The sequence below is a fragment of the Telmatherina bonti genome (genome assembly GCF_933228915.1).
Source record: "Telmatherina bonti genome assembly, chromosome: 1".
Taxonomy (NCBI): Eukaryota; Metazoa; Chordata; class Actinopteri; order Atheriniformes; family Telmatherinidae; genus Telmatherina; species Telmatherina bonti.
In genome coordinates this window covers 39309747-39325741 of record NC_136619.1, presented here as the reverse complement: position 1 = coordinate 39325741, position 15995 = coordinate 39309747, and the positions used below count along the sequence as shown (strand labels likewise).

The window sequence follows — 15995 nt, the reverse complement described above, 5'->3', positions numbered from 1 at the left end:
TGACCAAAAACGGTCAAACATACACGAGACAGACAGACGGCTGCTGATGAGGACAAGGGGGAGGAAGGAAAGACATCTAAGAACAAGAACAAACACGACACGGGAGGCGCGGTAAGTGTTTGTGTGATTCACTGCTGTCATCAGAGCCCATTTACGGAGGTGGAAAAAGATCAGCTGCTGCCGTCTATTGTGTTAAACGACGTGCACCTGCAAGTGAAGATGGAGGGATGGAAGCAGAGACAGAAGAGGCAGAACGAGGGAGGAGGCGGCTGGTTGGGATTAGAGAGCAATGATGTGAAGGGAGCAGAGAGCAGGCTGCAGATAAACAGATCACAGCTAATCTGATTCTTTCTCATGTTCTCTGCTGCTCAGACCAGAGGCCTGCAGACAAACGGAGGATGGGGTTTTAAGATACACATCTGCTCACATGTTGCTATGTTTGTAACCAGATTTTGTGTGCCTTTCCTTTAAAAAAAAAAGATCTCTATAGCTGGCTTTGCTGCAGGAAGGCGATGTGTTCATTACAGAATCTTTTCTGGCTGCAACTTGTTGCACATTTTGTTCCCACTTCCAGCAGCTTTAGCTTCACATCGTCATGGCAGACGACACAAAACAACTAGCTGTAAACAGAACAACGCAATTCAAGACACTGAAATGCCTTTTATACATGAGATGGGCAAGACTTTATCGGGGGGCGGGTCATATACCATCCATAATATGTAAATAATTCTGATTCTTCTCTGTAACACACACTTGCAAACGGCTGTGATACCTGCAGAGAAATGAGGATTAAAGCAGTTTAGCTTTAATAATCTGGATCATCTGGTGTAAATATTTGCAGCCAGTTGAAAAATGGGCACAGAAACGTACGTTGTTTGTTTTGGGGTGCAGAATGTGGAGCTCAAAGTCGTAGCAGGAGGATCAACGGCTTCTCCTCCAAGCATCTTACTGTCTGGTGGTGGTAGACGAGATCCTTGTGTCTGAACACAATGACTTGCATGGCTAACTAGTTACACACACATATATTTGTGTGGATCCAACAAGAAGTAGCTTGAAAATAACAAAAAAACAACATGAATACATTTTTCCTTTCATTTTTTGCTTCCTCTGTTTGTTAAGAAGTTTTATTTTCTTTTTTTTTCTTTTAAATTTTTTTATTAATTTTTATTTTCATTTATTTTTTTATTTTTTATTTTCATTTATTTATTTTAAATTTTTAAATTTTTAATTTTATATTATTTATATTAAAAAAAAAAACACCCACCCTCCTCTTCCCACCAAAACAGTTTTGACCTGGTTTGGACCTCAGGTGGTGTCCTGAGCTCTCTGCGAATTGCAACGCAGGCAGCAGCTTTTGGATTTTGGAGCAAACCTTTGGTGGATTTGTCTGTAGCGATGTATTCTGCAGATGTTTGGATCTGGCTTGGTCAGTGGGTATGGGTTGTTGCTAAGGACACCTTAGTCTACATAAATACCAGTTGTACTGTAAAACTTACTAACAGAAAATGATAAAATGTAATGTATGATATACAGTATGAGTAAACTTTAATGCAGGATCACCAGCTCCGACCCTGGAGGGTCGAAGTCCTGCAGGTTTTAGATGCTTCCCTGCAGGAACACACCTGACTTTAAAAAAATGGCTCATTAAAAGACTTGTGCAGAACTTGGCAACAAGGTTTTGTTGATCCAGTTTATTAGAGCAGGTAAGCTGCAGTAGGAAACATTAAATACCTGCAGGACACCAGCCCTGGAGGACGGGAGGGTCCAAACTTTTGACAGGAACTGTCCACCTTCACCAGTCAGTGGGCCATTAATTAATGTAGATATCTGCTAATTTCTCCATTAAGATCCAGTAAAAATGAACTTCTCACCCTGCCAAAGATGGGCACCAGGTGGTGTTCACACATGGAAAACATATCGATGTCTTTGACGATCACCATCTCGTCATGGTCTTCATCGAAGATGGCATCATTCAACACGTCTGTGGAAGAAGAAAAAGTTAAAATGAAAAGGGAGAAAAAACATTTGCAGCTAAAAACAAGTAAAAAGAGAAGAAATGTGCTTTTATATATCCAGATTTCAGTGTTTTGCATTTATTCAACCTTCAGAAAGAGTTTTTTTAATCTCGTCTTTTGTTTTACTTCATGTTTAGAATCCAGATTTCAGGTTTCATCTGTTTCCGTTGGAGAAAACTGCCCTGTATTTGTGTGTTTACGTTGGAGGACGGACTAAACGGAAACCAAACAGACGTGAAGGAGCACATCAGCTTCACCTCGGCCATTCAGCTCTTTATCGTGGACTCGTGTGTTTCTCCCTGACAAACACTGCTGTCTAATTATAGCCCTGCTTTCTCCTTCCTGCTGTTGCTTTATTGCACTTTTTGGTAGCCAGAGTTCAATAAACGGCTTTATCTGTTTGTGACGACGGAGACGTCTCTCGCTCTCATCGCAGCTCTTTTTTAATTTCCTGACTGGCTATCTGCTGGAGGGAGAGGCTGAGGTCAGACAAACAGAACAAACTGACTTGTTGCTTCTGTTTCTGCTGCTTCCTTTATGACTTTGTGTAAACAGAACTGCAGGTAATCTCTGATTAACGCTTTATTTTGGGGCATTTACGCCTGTTTGATGACTGTTGCAGCGATCCTTCATCATGAGGAAACTTTTCTCTCTAAACCATGAAGACTTCTTGACATGCGGTGGTTATGAATTTACTGCTTTCAGGCAAACATTTTTCCATTCAGACAATGGTGCATACAATACACCGTCATGAAGAGAAGTAAACTTTTACTGAATACCGACAAAAGCAAATTAAATAAAACCAAACAAGTAGGAAAATGTTGGACAGAAAAAGGCGCATTAAAGACATTTGAAGGAGATAAATGTTGTTGTTTCCTTCTGGGCTCGTCCCTCTGAAGGGGTCGTCAAAGCAAATCATCACACATCGGCTTTGGCACATTTTTCGCCAGTTTCCCTTCTGCATTTATCAGAGAACAACCAGGGAAGCAGGACTCGAACCGCAGACCATCACGTCACAAGACAGCTCTACCACCTGAGCCATTGCCACCCTTTTTAAAGGAGATAAATGTGGTGGAAAAATCCATTTTCTGTAAATCAGGGCATGCATTTAACACAAGAAGAAGAACTTCCAGGCCCACATGGCAGCGACAGGCTGGATTAGTTTTGAGCTTTTATCCCAACTTAGGTGTAAACAAACATCATCGTTCTGTTAATGAAAAACTGAAAAGGAACTAATGTTGTTCTGCTTTTCCCTGATTGGTTCACTGGCTATGGTTACATGGTGTTTGTAGTATGTTTGTGTCAAGCTGGTACTTCATAAATATAATCTAAATTAAGGCATAAATGGTTTTTATCATGAGGTTTTCCAACCTAAATGAAAAGAGCCAGGAAGTGCAGTTGGTTTATTTCCAGTAGATGTAAGTACAATCAGACCCCCTTCCCAACATCCAGAATAAAAGCAGAATTAAGTAAAGGTGAATAAACGTGTTTAACATGTAAACCTGAAGAAGAATACTGGAATTCAGAAATTTTAAATTAAAAATAATTTATTCTGAACTTAAAAACATCATGTAACCAGAGCCATTTGGTCACATCATTGTTTTCTGAGGGACTGAAAGCAAAAGCAAAACTGCGTCTTAAGATCCAGGAATATTCACTCCATGTGAAATTGTTTGAGTCATATGGTGTGCAGGCAGTGATTACCCAAGGCCGAGAGAAATAAATAATTCCTTTTTCTTTTTTTTTTTTTGTCTTGTCAAGCATTCAAGCAGGCAAAATGGTTTTCTGGATGCTGTGTTCTGCTGGGCAAATTTACTTTGCCAAGGGAAGCATCATAGATATAACGCTCCGCTTGATATTCTGGATTTTAATTTTATTTTTCTATTCATTTTGCATAATTGTTTGTATTACAAAGTTTGTACTGCTGGACCGGACCGGAGAGGACAGAAGAGGGACGGAAAGAGAATCGAAAAGAAGAGAAAACAGAAAAAAACTTGTAGAGAAAAAGAGAGAGAGAAAGAAAAAAAAAAAGATTGAAAAAGAGAACAACCTACATACATTTGCGTGTATATAAGCACACATACACACCCGCTTATAAATACACACATCCATACACCTATACACACTGGAGTCATGTGTCAATAAAAAAAAGAAAGAAATAATTCCATTTTAATAATTCGTTTAGATATTTTTCACTTCCTTTTATAATTATTATCTTTAATATAATCTTTTAGATTGTATGAGTAGCCAGATGTTAAAACTTTAACCATTTCATAAGAGTGATGCTGAGTAAAGGATCAAATCAAATCAAACTTTATTTCTTGAGCACTTTTCATGCCACAGGCAACACAAAGTGCTTTTCCAGATAAAATCAAGTCATAAGGATTAAAAGAAACAGTAGATAACAAGACATCACTCCCTGAATACTGTCTCTTTAACCAAACGCAGGTTAATAAAGCTACGGAAGCGTGGAGCTGTCATCCTCATAAAAAAAAAAAACTTTGGGCCTTATTACATTATAACGTGATAGTTTTATTGTAAAAACGTGAAACGTATCACGTTATAACGTCATTTTCGACTTTAGATGAGGAAATTGAGTGCGGGGTGGGTAGGAGATCTCAAATGGCTCATTTACAGGACTTGATAGAGTTTTTCTTCATACTTGGGTTGAGACATTGTGAAATTATGGTGCTTTGGAACACTTTCGAGCCATTATAATAAATATGCGTAGTTTAAGGACAGTTTTAAAAGGCATGGGTCTGTACAGAAGGAAAAATGAGTCCAATCCCCACGACGTGGCATCATTTCTAATTGAAACTTGAGTGGCACGAGAATCGTTAAGAATGCAAACATCATCGGTGCATCCAAGTGCCATTTATCCATCCCTCCTCTACCGCTTGTCGGGGGTCTGATCGCAGCAGTAACCAGGGAAGCCCCCCTCCTCAGCCACATTCGCCAACTCTGCGGGGGGTCCCAAGGCGCTCCCAGGCCAGCTGAGAGATGTAATCCCTCCAGCGTTCAAGTGGTTATACGTTTTTACAATAAAACATATCACGTTATAACGTGATACGTTTCACGTTTTTACAATAAAACATATCACGTTATAACGTAATAAGGCCCACATTTCTTTTTATTATGAGGATGACAGCTCTACGCTTCCGTACAAAACAAATAAAACATTAAGTGAAAAAATTTAATGAAAAAAAAAAAAAAAAAAAAAAGGTTACGGTCCTTTTGGGACAACTGAAACGACACAGAGCGTTCTGAAAGCTCTTCCAGCCTGTAGGAGAAAAGTTCTCTGTAGACATCTGAGCTTGTCAGACAATCAGCCAAGCACTGGACGCTGATCTGGTAGATTAATGGCTGTATTTACCAACTGTAGGTCGTTGAGTTGTTCGTTTCCAGCCACGCAGCATTTTGGCTGTCTTCTGGGCATGGTAGCAGGAGCAGGAAGACTGCTGAACAACCCACATATCTGAAAATATCCTTTCCTAAAGGAGCTTCAGATTTTCTCCATCATATCACAAACGTGAAGTCGTTTTGCTTTTGTTGTGTCCTGAAAGCAGGATGTCAAAATGTTTGAAGCTTCACTATTAGGAGCAAATAATGTTCACATGGGAGTCCAAAAGCAACAAGCCATCGTTTCCACAAGCTGTTTTTCACTTAAAGATTCAACACAATCAACTTTTCCAGCTTCATTGTTTGCTTGGCACTTTCTTTCCTTTCCTTCTCTGATAACATCTTCATGCATTCCTACGCTTTCTCAGCCTCAGTGTGTTTAAAATGCTTGTTGTGTTTATATTTATTTATCTAGCAAGTGAAACAATATGTAAACGTTGGATGGAAAGGTTGTATCGTGCAGTTTTCAGCTGCTGGACAGCGACGGCACAATAGAGCTCATTGTGCCATCATGCAAACCCAGAATGCAGAGTTTTATACTCAGGGGTGTAATATAACTTTAAACTACTAAAAATAAACAAACAGCTGTTGTAAAAAGCGAAGCAACAATCTCAAAGCTTTCTACGTCTTTTCAGAATCAGAAGTACTTTATTAATGCCATGCTGGGAAATCTCAGGGTTACAGCAGCATTACAGAACAAGAGAGAAAAATAGGAATAAAAATTAATATATGAGAAGCAAAAACATGTTATATTCAGAACACACTTAAAAGATATCCAGGTCAAAAGTGGACAGATGAGATTTAAGAAAATATACACATGCAGGTACTTACACACACACACACACACACACACACATAAATAAACATGCAAATACCAGTTTATAAAGTTATATAATGTATAAATCATGACAGATGATAGCTATGCAGTTAAAAGTATAAATAATGAGACAATTTGTGATTCATGATATAAAACAGGAGTACGGTTGTGTATGAAGAGAAGAAATAAACTGAGGTTGTTCCCAACCAGTCTGGCAGACTGGTACAAAGTGCTTCTGACTGGCAGGAAATCTTCCAGGTAACGCGGAGCTGTCCACAGTTTGTCTTCAGTCCTCCTCTCCACCACCTGATACATTTCCTGTCTGCAGCCAATCACGGAGCAGCTTTCCTGATCAGTTTGTTCAATCTGATCTTGTCTCTGGCTCTGATGCTCCTCCCCCAGCGAGGAACAGGACAGACTGGTAGAACATCTCCATCATCTTGCTGCACACGTTGAAGCCTGGGCGTTGGTCTTCCAGTCCAGTCTGCTGTCGATGTTCCTCCCCAGCATGCAAAGAGGCAGTGGAAGTTGATCACCGTCTCTCTGGTCGTATCAACGCTCAACATCAGCTGTTGCCTAGTTTCACAGGCAATTCCACAAAATCCTCCACCACCTGCCTGCATTCTCCCACTCACCACTTAAACACCTCACCACTGCAGAGAACGTCTGCCAGGTACTGGTGCCAGGTTTTTTGTGTAGCCGACCCAGACCAGCTGACACGGCAGGATATGATGACTGATTCATTAAAGAAAAGAAAATAAAAAAACATTTTGTTAACTTCAAAATTCTAAATTTGCTGCTAAAAGAAAAAGTACCGGTGGGATTTCTCGACATCGAACAACAAAACTCCCACATTTTCACTCCGTTTTTTCTTTATTTGTCATTTGTGCAACAGATCTAAAGATATTTCCTGAAGAAATGAAGGTTGTGGCCGAGGAGTGTCAGATCATCACGTTTAGATTTGCTGCATCAGCACAGTGTTTTAATGCACTTTTTGAAGTTGCATGTTGGTAAAAGTTGGACACTCAAAGTGTTATTTTGATCCTCTTTAGGGAAGATTTGATGCTAAGATAATCTATTTCTGTATGTGGGAAATGAAAATGCCAGAACTCTCTCGTCATATTCTTGTTGCAGCTGAACCATCATCATCATCCATGCAGGAACTTTCCAACGGGAGGCTCGAACCTATTTGCTTCGAGATGTTCCGGTTTCCTTCGTTCTGCTTGAGGTGAACTGGAGAGGAGATCTGATGATTCTGCGTCTACACCTCCTGAACACACTTTAGTTTTCAGCCTCCAAATGAGAGAAACTCATCGAGGAAGCAGCTTGCCTTCAGGTTAACAGTCACAAAGTGGTAACCCAGTTTCAGAGTCTCCTAAATCACCACAAGTTAACCACGATTTCAAGCAGGACTTTGTGCCAATTTAACAACGTCTGGATGCAGTGAAAGCATCAGAGGAAGCTGAAAAGAACAGAGAAATTTAACAAACTTCCAACCAAACTACAGAATCAAACACAGAGAACTGAAAATAGGGGGACTTTCAACAAGTTCTGCCTCTTTTCTTTAGATTATTATCATTTACCTGCAATGGGAGGTGTGGATAGTCACACCTGCAGTACGAGTGAGAGAGATTTATTTGATAAAAACTGCACCATTTGAAGAATTCTGGCTCCTGAGATCTGCACAAAATAACATCCAAGTTACCGAAACGATGACCTGTCCAGTAATTTCACCCTCCACCTTCTTTTTAGTTTCCTTAAAGCACCACAAACAGGCACACACCGTAAGGGAAATAATGTTAAGTCAACATTAATTAGCTGAGGAAGAAATGAGGAGGGCAGTGGAGGACTGGGGCGTCAGAAAGGCCAGACAGATATCAGGTAATGATGGTTTAACTCAACAACAGGCCTCATGTTCTCTGTGTGTGTGTGTGTGTGTGTGTGTGTGTGTGTGTGTGTGTGTGTGTGTGTGTGTGTGTGTGTGTGTGTGTGTGTGTGTGTGTGTGTGTGTGTGTGTGTGTGTGTGTGGGTTAATGAGCATCACAAACATAAAGTGATGAGTTCAGATGTTACCACGCTCTGAGCGGAGCAGGAAACAACCAAGCGCTTGAACAAACAAGCAGCACATCTCACACATGCAGAGCTGCACGACGCTTTAGATGACGACGCAGATCCTTATCAGTCCTGTAATATGATCACGGTGGGGTCTGCTTGCTTCTAAATTCATTTACATCAGGAACACGGAGCCTGAACGTCATTCCGGATAATTACGAACTTTTCTTCAAGGAGTTCTGCAGCAGCTTCCAATCTGACCTGGACTCAGCAGTTTGCCGTCAATCCAGGATCCTAAGAGAAGGAGGAAGATCTAGATCTAAAGGAGACGGTGTGCAGGAAGCTGGATCGCATCGAAAAAAAGGCCGCCTAGCCTGCAGAGCAGTTTTAAAGAAAACGTTTCCTGACTGGGATTTTATGTCTTTTCTTGCGTGAAAGACTTTTTTGTATCATTCTTCTGAACGTTGTTTTAATAACATCTAAATATTTCAAGCTATAAACACTGTTTAATGCAGTGGTGGGAGTTTCCCTGCTGCAACACACCTGACTCAATCCATGGCTAGTTAGCAGACAGGTGCAGGGTTTAAAGTCAAGCTCTGCGCCAGTCCGCTAGTTAAGCCTGAAGTGTGTTGCAGCAGGGAAACTCTGCAGCCCTTGAGCTCCAGAGTTGTCCTTTCCTGATTTAAAGTGGAACTATTATGTGCATTTCAGGCTAATTTATTTTTTATTTCTGAGACCAGAAGCGCTGGGATTGATCGAGTTATTGTCACAAATGGCTTTATTTACTTCAGAGCGACCCTCTCCGTAGGCTGTCAGATCAGCCTGTGGGCAAAACGAGTGGATTGAGACTCTTCCGCATTAAGCCCCACCTCCCGCCACTGCACTACATCGGGAGCGCGCACCGCACCTGCTTTCACCGTCATTGTAACATCTCATAAACAGAAGGATTAGGCTCATATGAACTCAGTTAAATACAATGTCAACACATAGCATACAGCCCTACATGTTGGAACCTGAATCAGAGCCTGAAAACGAAGTGGAAAACAACAACCCACAGCAACGAATGCAGCAGGATGTCTCTCTTTGGTAAACTCACCAGCCATCGTTGGAAATAACTTTATCCCACGTTTTCCACCCGCCTGATGTATTTGTACATGTCCTTGTTAACCAGTAGAAGATAACCAATCACCGAACCTTATTCCCCCGGGACGTCACAAGGATTTCCAAGCAGAAAAAACTCTCTAAAACTACGCGTTTTTCGTCGCCATGGAAACCGAATGGAGAGAGTGCTGGAACTAAAACTCAAACTCAAACATGCGTTTAGGTGATAAAAAACAGTGCCGTTCACATGTCTGATGAGGATTCAACACTGTAACACTGTAGAAAGCTCAGAAAACTCCAAACACCATAATAGCACCGCTTTAATGTCTGTAAACTTGGGCACTTTACTGCTTTGCTCACAAATCTAAATCTGCTTCGATCATTTTAGCGACTACTGAAAATAAAAAAGGCTTCTCCGATAAATTTAGGCTCTTTTCTTTTTATTTTATTTATCTATTGATTGAAAAAGGGACAATTTTCTACATTAACAAACATAAAAATTAGGCGTGGGAAAATCGAATTGAAAAATCAGAAATCGGGATTTTTTTTTGCTTCACAATTTTAAAATTGATTTTTTTGTTAAAAAAAAATCGTTTTTTTTCTTCCAATTAAATAAATATAATTCATTACAATTTTTTTTTGTCATTTTATTGTTTTTATTGATCTTTTAACTTGTCTTCTTGGGCATTATAGCAGCTGGCTACTGTGTTGTTTTTTCCTAATTGAAATCAAGAAAAATGATGAGCAAATAATAAAGTTTTATACATTTTTTTTTTTTGCTTTTAATCTACAAAAATTAGCAATATCGAAGAATTGTGAGAATCGCAATTTAAATTGAATCGGCACCAAAAAAATCGGAATCAAATTGGGACAAAAGCATATCGTCACAGCCCTAATAAAAATGCTTAATGTGCGGCTGACTGACTGACCAGCTCACAATGACACAGATAACAGCAATAAAAAGTAAAGCCCAACCCAGTTGCAGTAAACATTGTATAAAATACATGATTTAAGAGTTTATTTCAATCGCATGAGGTTGAAGATATAAATAGAAGATAAAAAAATAAACTGAAATAACTACGGTTCTCTTACACAGTCATAAACCAGACAAAGACGGTGTTAAATGTATAAATATGTGTCAACTTGTCCTGCACATATAAGATACGTAACAAGAATAAAACAGTCAAACAGAGGCAGTGTGTGCGGCTGCATCTGTGTATCCATGTGCTGCAGAGCTTAATCTATCTGTCAGAACAGGTTTGGTTGGTTAAAAACCAGTTTTTCAGGAGGGACTTTAAGGTATTTAATGTGAATTCACAGTGTTTCATTCAGCTGTCCTTGGCAAGTTTCCCACTAACGCATTCTCCTTATAGATGTTGCATCATTAAGAAGGGAAATGAACAGTTTTCCACTGTGTATAATAGGGCTGTGACAATACGCTTTTGTCCCAATTCGATTCCATTTTCCCACCCCTAGTGTATAAGATGTTAGAATACAGACATAATAAGCTTTACAGTGAAGCTTTTTTCACTTTGTACTACCACCACTCTTTATGACACAGAAAAGACCTGACAGTGAGGAGTCAGGACGAGTCAGGAGGAGTGTTAGGTGGTATTTTATCCTGTTTTTTTCCTACAAAAATGGAATAGTGTCAATCTGTGGAATTATTGTGGCATTTTTTGCTTCAAATTTTGTGTAAAAGTCCCACATTGCAAGCAAGCAGTCCTGCAGCACATGCACCCTCCTCTTACACAGCCATGCCTCTGCAGTTTGTGGTTTTACCTTGTCCTGTTTGGAACAATGCATGGACAATATTTAATCCAATCCATTTTATTTATACAGCACATTTTATAAACGTAAACAGTTTCCAAAGTGCTGCACAGAATAAAACAAAAACAAAGTTACAATACTAAAATATCAGCAAATACAAAGTAATAAACTTAAAATCAATCCCAATACACAGGTTAAAAAAAAAAAAAAAAAACAATAAATAATTTAATAAAAATGAAATAATAAAATAATTTAAAATAAATAAATAAATAAAAGTACAAAGAGGACCACATAATTCACGCGGTACTAAAAGCCAGAGAATAAAAGTGAGTCTTTATGTTGCTTAATGCATGTAAACAAGAACATTCAGCTGATAGGATGAATAAAACATCCTGGTTCATGTTGTCTGAATCATCAGGAAGTGAAAGTGAACATAGGAATCATCTATTATTCCTTGATTTAACAAGCTTTTGCCAAACCTTTCCCAAAATTTCAAATTTACTATAAAACCAGCCTATTTCCGGTTTGCTACAGCAGTCATTGTGATCATTTATGCCCACCCCCCAACAACCACCACCACTTAAAACAACATCCATTGACTATTGATCTGAGGACACCTTATGCCAAATGCTGCCTTTTGTTAGAGGTCATAAAAGGCTTCATAGTTGCTAGGCAACCATGCAAACAGCTGGCCATCATCTGTTAGTCCAAACAGGTGTTGCATCATATGCCAGCTAACACAAAGATAGTTCATGTGAGCACGAATGATCCTGATTACAGTAAACGGTGAAAATAGATCGAGTTGGGGGAAAAAGAATAAAAATCTTGCAGAACTGGCAGGTTGTGGACAAAGTGGAGCGTTTGCTCTCATCTAGCTGTGTGGCTTTGACGGACGGCTCTGTGAAGAAGTGCAGCTTCTCTGATGCGACATTAGCCTGAAGAATTTGGCTGCTGCTTCACTATCAACCTATAAGTTATCAAGGTTTAGGCTACAGGTGTAAAATGTACAGTATTCATGTTTCATCTTACATTTTCAGCTCTTTGTACTGTTTGCCGGGGTTGTTTTCATTTCCTGCATATTTATGGTCTTTGACTTTCTTTTTCTTTGTTTCTCTGCAGACATAAAAATGTCGGGAAGGTCACAGAAGCTGTTTTCCTGCATGAGCTGCTGCAGTGTGTTACTTCTTAAAAGTTTTACTTAAGTGCAACCTGTCTAAGTTCATCTTTCAGATTAGCTCGGAGCGAAAGGTTAAAGGTTTCTGCTTTATTTAGTTCAACCTTATAATGTCATTTCACAGAGGTTAAATGACTTAAATGCATATAATAAATATGATTATTATTAGTATTTGTGAAAAAAGAATAAGAAAAAAAGCCAAATCCAGCTTGCATTTTGGTTTGCAGTTTTAATAGCTATGTAAAAATAATAAATCCTGATAATAAAATCAAGTTTTCTTGATAAGAACTTAATGATTGGGTGCATGTCCCTTTCAGATAATCAGCCCAAAAGTGTCTTTACATAACAGGCCTCCTGTATCGCTCCCCGTCAGACGTCCTGTTTAATCTCTGCATAACTTTTCCTCTCTATAGTTCTGCACATCATGTGCTCAACAAGAGGCTTTGCAGCTCAGGTTATGATGAAAGCTGAACCCGTGACCTCCACGCACAGAAACACTGGGCAAACAGTGTGACGCTTTTCTGAAAATGCAATAACGCTCTGCAAAAAACAAAAAAAAAGATGGCATCTTACATATGTTTTTGGTTTTTTCTGCTTTCCAGCAACTCAAAGGGGAGGCAACTGTAACAACCAATCAGGGCACAGATGAGGCACCACCTCGCCTGAATGACAGCACACGCATAAAATACCATAAAATACCTGCAGCATCCTCTGATCCCAGAGGATCACAGGCATATCCCACCATGCTCTCAGGTAAGAATTGGGATTTTATAAAAAGAAAAACTTGCATCCTCTTTTCTCCGAGTGCCCCCATCATTTTCTCCCCTGCATTCCTCACTTTACAGTTCTGTACACAAGAACCCCACGATTGCCAAACTACCTCCAGATGGAGCTGGAAGGGGCAGATCCCTGATTCCAGCCACTCCACGAGGCCGTAGCATGGAGAATCCGGCCCACGTGCATCTGAAGCTGCATGTCAATCAGAACAAGATGATGTTTTTTTCCCCAACTCTATGAGCGAACTACAAGTTCAAACTAATAACCTGCTAATCATTTTTATTATGAAGAACTATGTCACCAAAGCATCAGACATTTGATGGCATGCAGAGAAAGCAGCAATCTGGGATGTGGCTGCTCATGATGAAGCGCTCATCTCCTCAGCAGGAACGTGCAAAGAGCTGTTGATGCCACGAAGGTTTTAAGTGGAAAAAAAAAAACTCCAAAAATATGAGGAATAATTAAACTTATCAACTGTTTAATGGATGTAATTAGGTAAATAATGGTTTGCTGTAAAAAAAAAAAAAAAAAAAAAAAAAAAAAGTTCCACAAGCATCAGTCATAACTCTGAACAGTTGGTCAATAATAAACAAGATTTTTGCCTTTAATAATACTTAAATAAATCACTCCTTCATTTTGGTGGCATTACTTTTAAATTTAATTTTTAAAAAAAACAGCATTGCTTCTAAAATTTGTCAGTATCTGTACTTTGTGGTGTTACTTTTACAAAAGTAAATAAGCTGAAAACTCATCTTACTGCAGCTGAAATGCAGAGAAACAGAGTATAAATGCCCAAATAGAGGACACATAGGCTGCTTTCTCTGGTTTTAGCATGAAGGGCAGCAAATTCATGACACAACAACTGCGTTACACAACTGTTTGATTTGGAGCAAAAGTCTCTCCTGTGTCAGTAAAAACAAACCTAAAGCTCAAACCAGATCATTTTTGCTTTGATAAAGACTTCAAACAAACCTTTTAAGAAAAGTGAATGAAATGAATCATTACTTTAGTCATAAAAAGTGGTAAAAGTAGTGAAACTTGATTAAAAATACACATCTAAATGTGATTGTTTTAGTTATGGGATCCTAACAGCTTTTTTTGCAGAATGACTTTCAGAAATCAAGTGTTTGAAGTGGAAATAACTTTTTTATTTTAGACATAAACCCTGTAAAATAAAAGAAAACAGCTGCATGAACTGTTTCCTGCACATCCAGGTGGGTCTGCAGTGAGCTTTGGAGGGAGTCAGACCAGCCACCTGTTGGCTGCATGCAGAACAAATCCTAACCATCTCTGAGCGGCTTTGTGGATTTAATTTAAATAATAAAAAAAGAAAAACTCACCAATAATTTTCTCCTGATAGCCCTTGGTGAAGAACTGCATGGCGGTGGCGGCTCTCCAGGGGGTCTTGAGGAGTCCCTGCCGCTGAGGGTCTTCCCCCAGCCCCCGCAGGATGGTGGTGTATGCAGCGGCCAGGGACGGCAGGCTCATCTCGTTGTCCTCCACGCTCCTGGTCCTCTCCTCCTTCCAGCTCTCCATCACCGCGGTGGCCGCCCGGTGCGCGCCGGGCTCCGCTGCAGGCGCCGCCGGGCTCCGCGCGGGGCCGCCGGCCGGCCGCTTCACCAAGCCGTCAAAGTGTCCATTCAGGACAGAACCGCTGTCCCCGCTGTCTTTCCTCTCCTTTGAGCCGTACTTTGTCTGTTTAGAGTGCTCCATCATTCCTTTCCTCCGCAGTTCAGCACTTGTTGGGTCAGTTGGTCCAACTGGTCCAGCTGGTTCTGATGCTCTGCTGGGTGGTCAGTGTTTCCAGGAGAACTCTTCCCGCAGCCTCAGCATCCCTTGGCTTTATAACAGCAGGATAATCCAGAGAGCGCTCCCATTGGCTGACAGGGCTGAAGGGGGCGGGGCCAACACAATTTGATTCACGTTTTTCTGGATGGAAGCAGAAGGTAGTCAGGCTCATTTAGGATGCTCAGATCTGAGCAGATCAGAGGTTTTGGGCCCCTGGAAGCAAGATCTCTGTCTGCATGTCTTTACGGGGTTTGGTCCAGTCTTCCCACTGTGCTTCCTTCAAGATCAGACCGCATGATGCTGACAGAAAACTGCAAAACTAACCACAACCCGTTAACTATGCAGTTAGCATGCTAACAGTACAAACAGCAAAGCTTTGGCTCAGATGGAAAGTTCTGGGGATGAAGCATCTCCTTTGCTGTGAAGTCAAAAGGTTAAAGTATAGATACTCAGGTTTAAAAAGACTTCTGTAAAAGTAAAATTACCAATGCAGATTTTATTACTTAAGTAAAAGTACTGATTTTAAAAAAAGTATAGAAGTAAAAGTAATGCAAGTGTGAAAAATACCATTAAAAAGAAACACTTAAACTGTGCCACTAGAACCTTCAGCGCTCTCCCCAAAATAACATTTTTCTAAAAGTTTTAATGACTATAATGTTATATCAGGATGTTAAGACTGAAAAATCTGGGAAGTACTACATCTTTTTCAGCCACGTAGATTCTAATTAAAAATTAACATTTTACAGTGCAATGCAAATATTTCAACGAACCACATTTGAGCATTAAGATGTGTTTCATGGTCTGGATGATATGATGACTGTAAGCATTGTACTGTTGGAAAGAGTTCAACTTCAAAAGGCATTTTATCAACAACCTTTATTAGAAAACAAGTAAATATAAGCTTAGCTGCAGGAATCAGTGAGGTGTAGTAGGAGACAAAAAAAAAAAAAAATGAAGTTATAATTGATGAGAAAAATAAAAGGGTTCAGTATGTGTGTGTATATATATATATATATATATATATATACATATACACACACATTCATATATATGTGCTGGAAAGATGGACGGAGGAGGAAAATACTTTTATTTGTATTTTTAA

General features: G+C 39.7%; 1 protein-coding gene across 1 annotated transcript in view; it reads right to left on the bottom strand.

Annotated features, from left to right (window-relative positions):
• gch1 (GTP cyclohydrolase 1) overlaps positions 1–14818 on the bottom strand; it is a gene marked incomplete at both ends in the record, with an annotated part of 29360 nt that extends 14542 nt beyond the window's left edge. Inside the window, 2 exons of the mRNA XM_079250287.1 lie at positions 1872–1981; positions 14446–14818. Coding sequence (XP_079106413.1) covers positions 1872–1981; positions 14446–14818 — 483 coding nt within the window. The remainder of the gene's footprint in view (positions 1–1871; positions 1982–14445) is intronic.
• Between the last annotated feature and the right edge of the window lie 1177 nt (positions 14819–15995).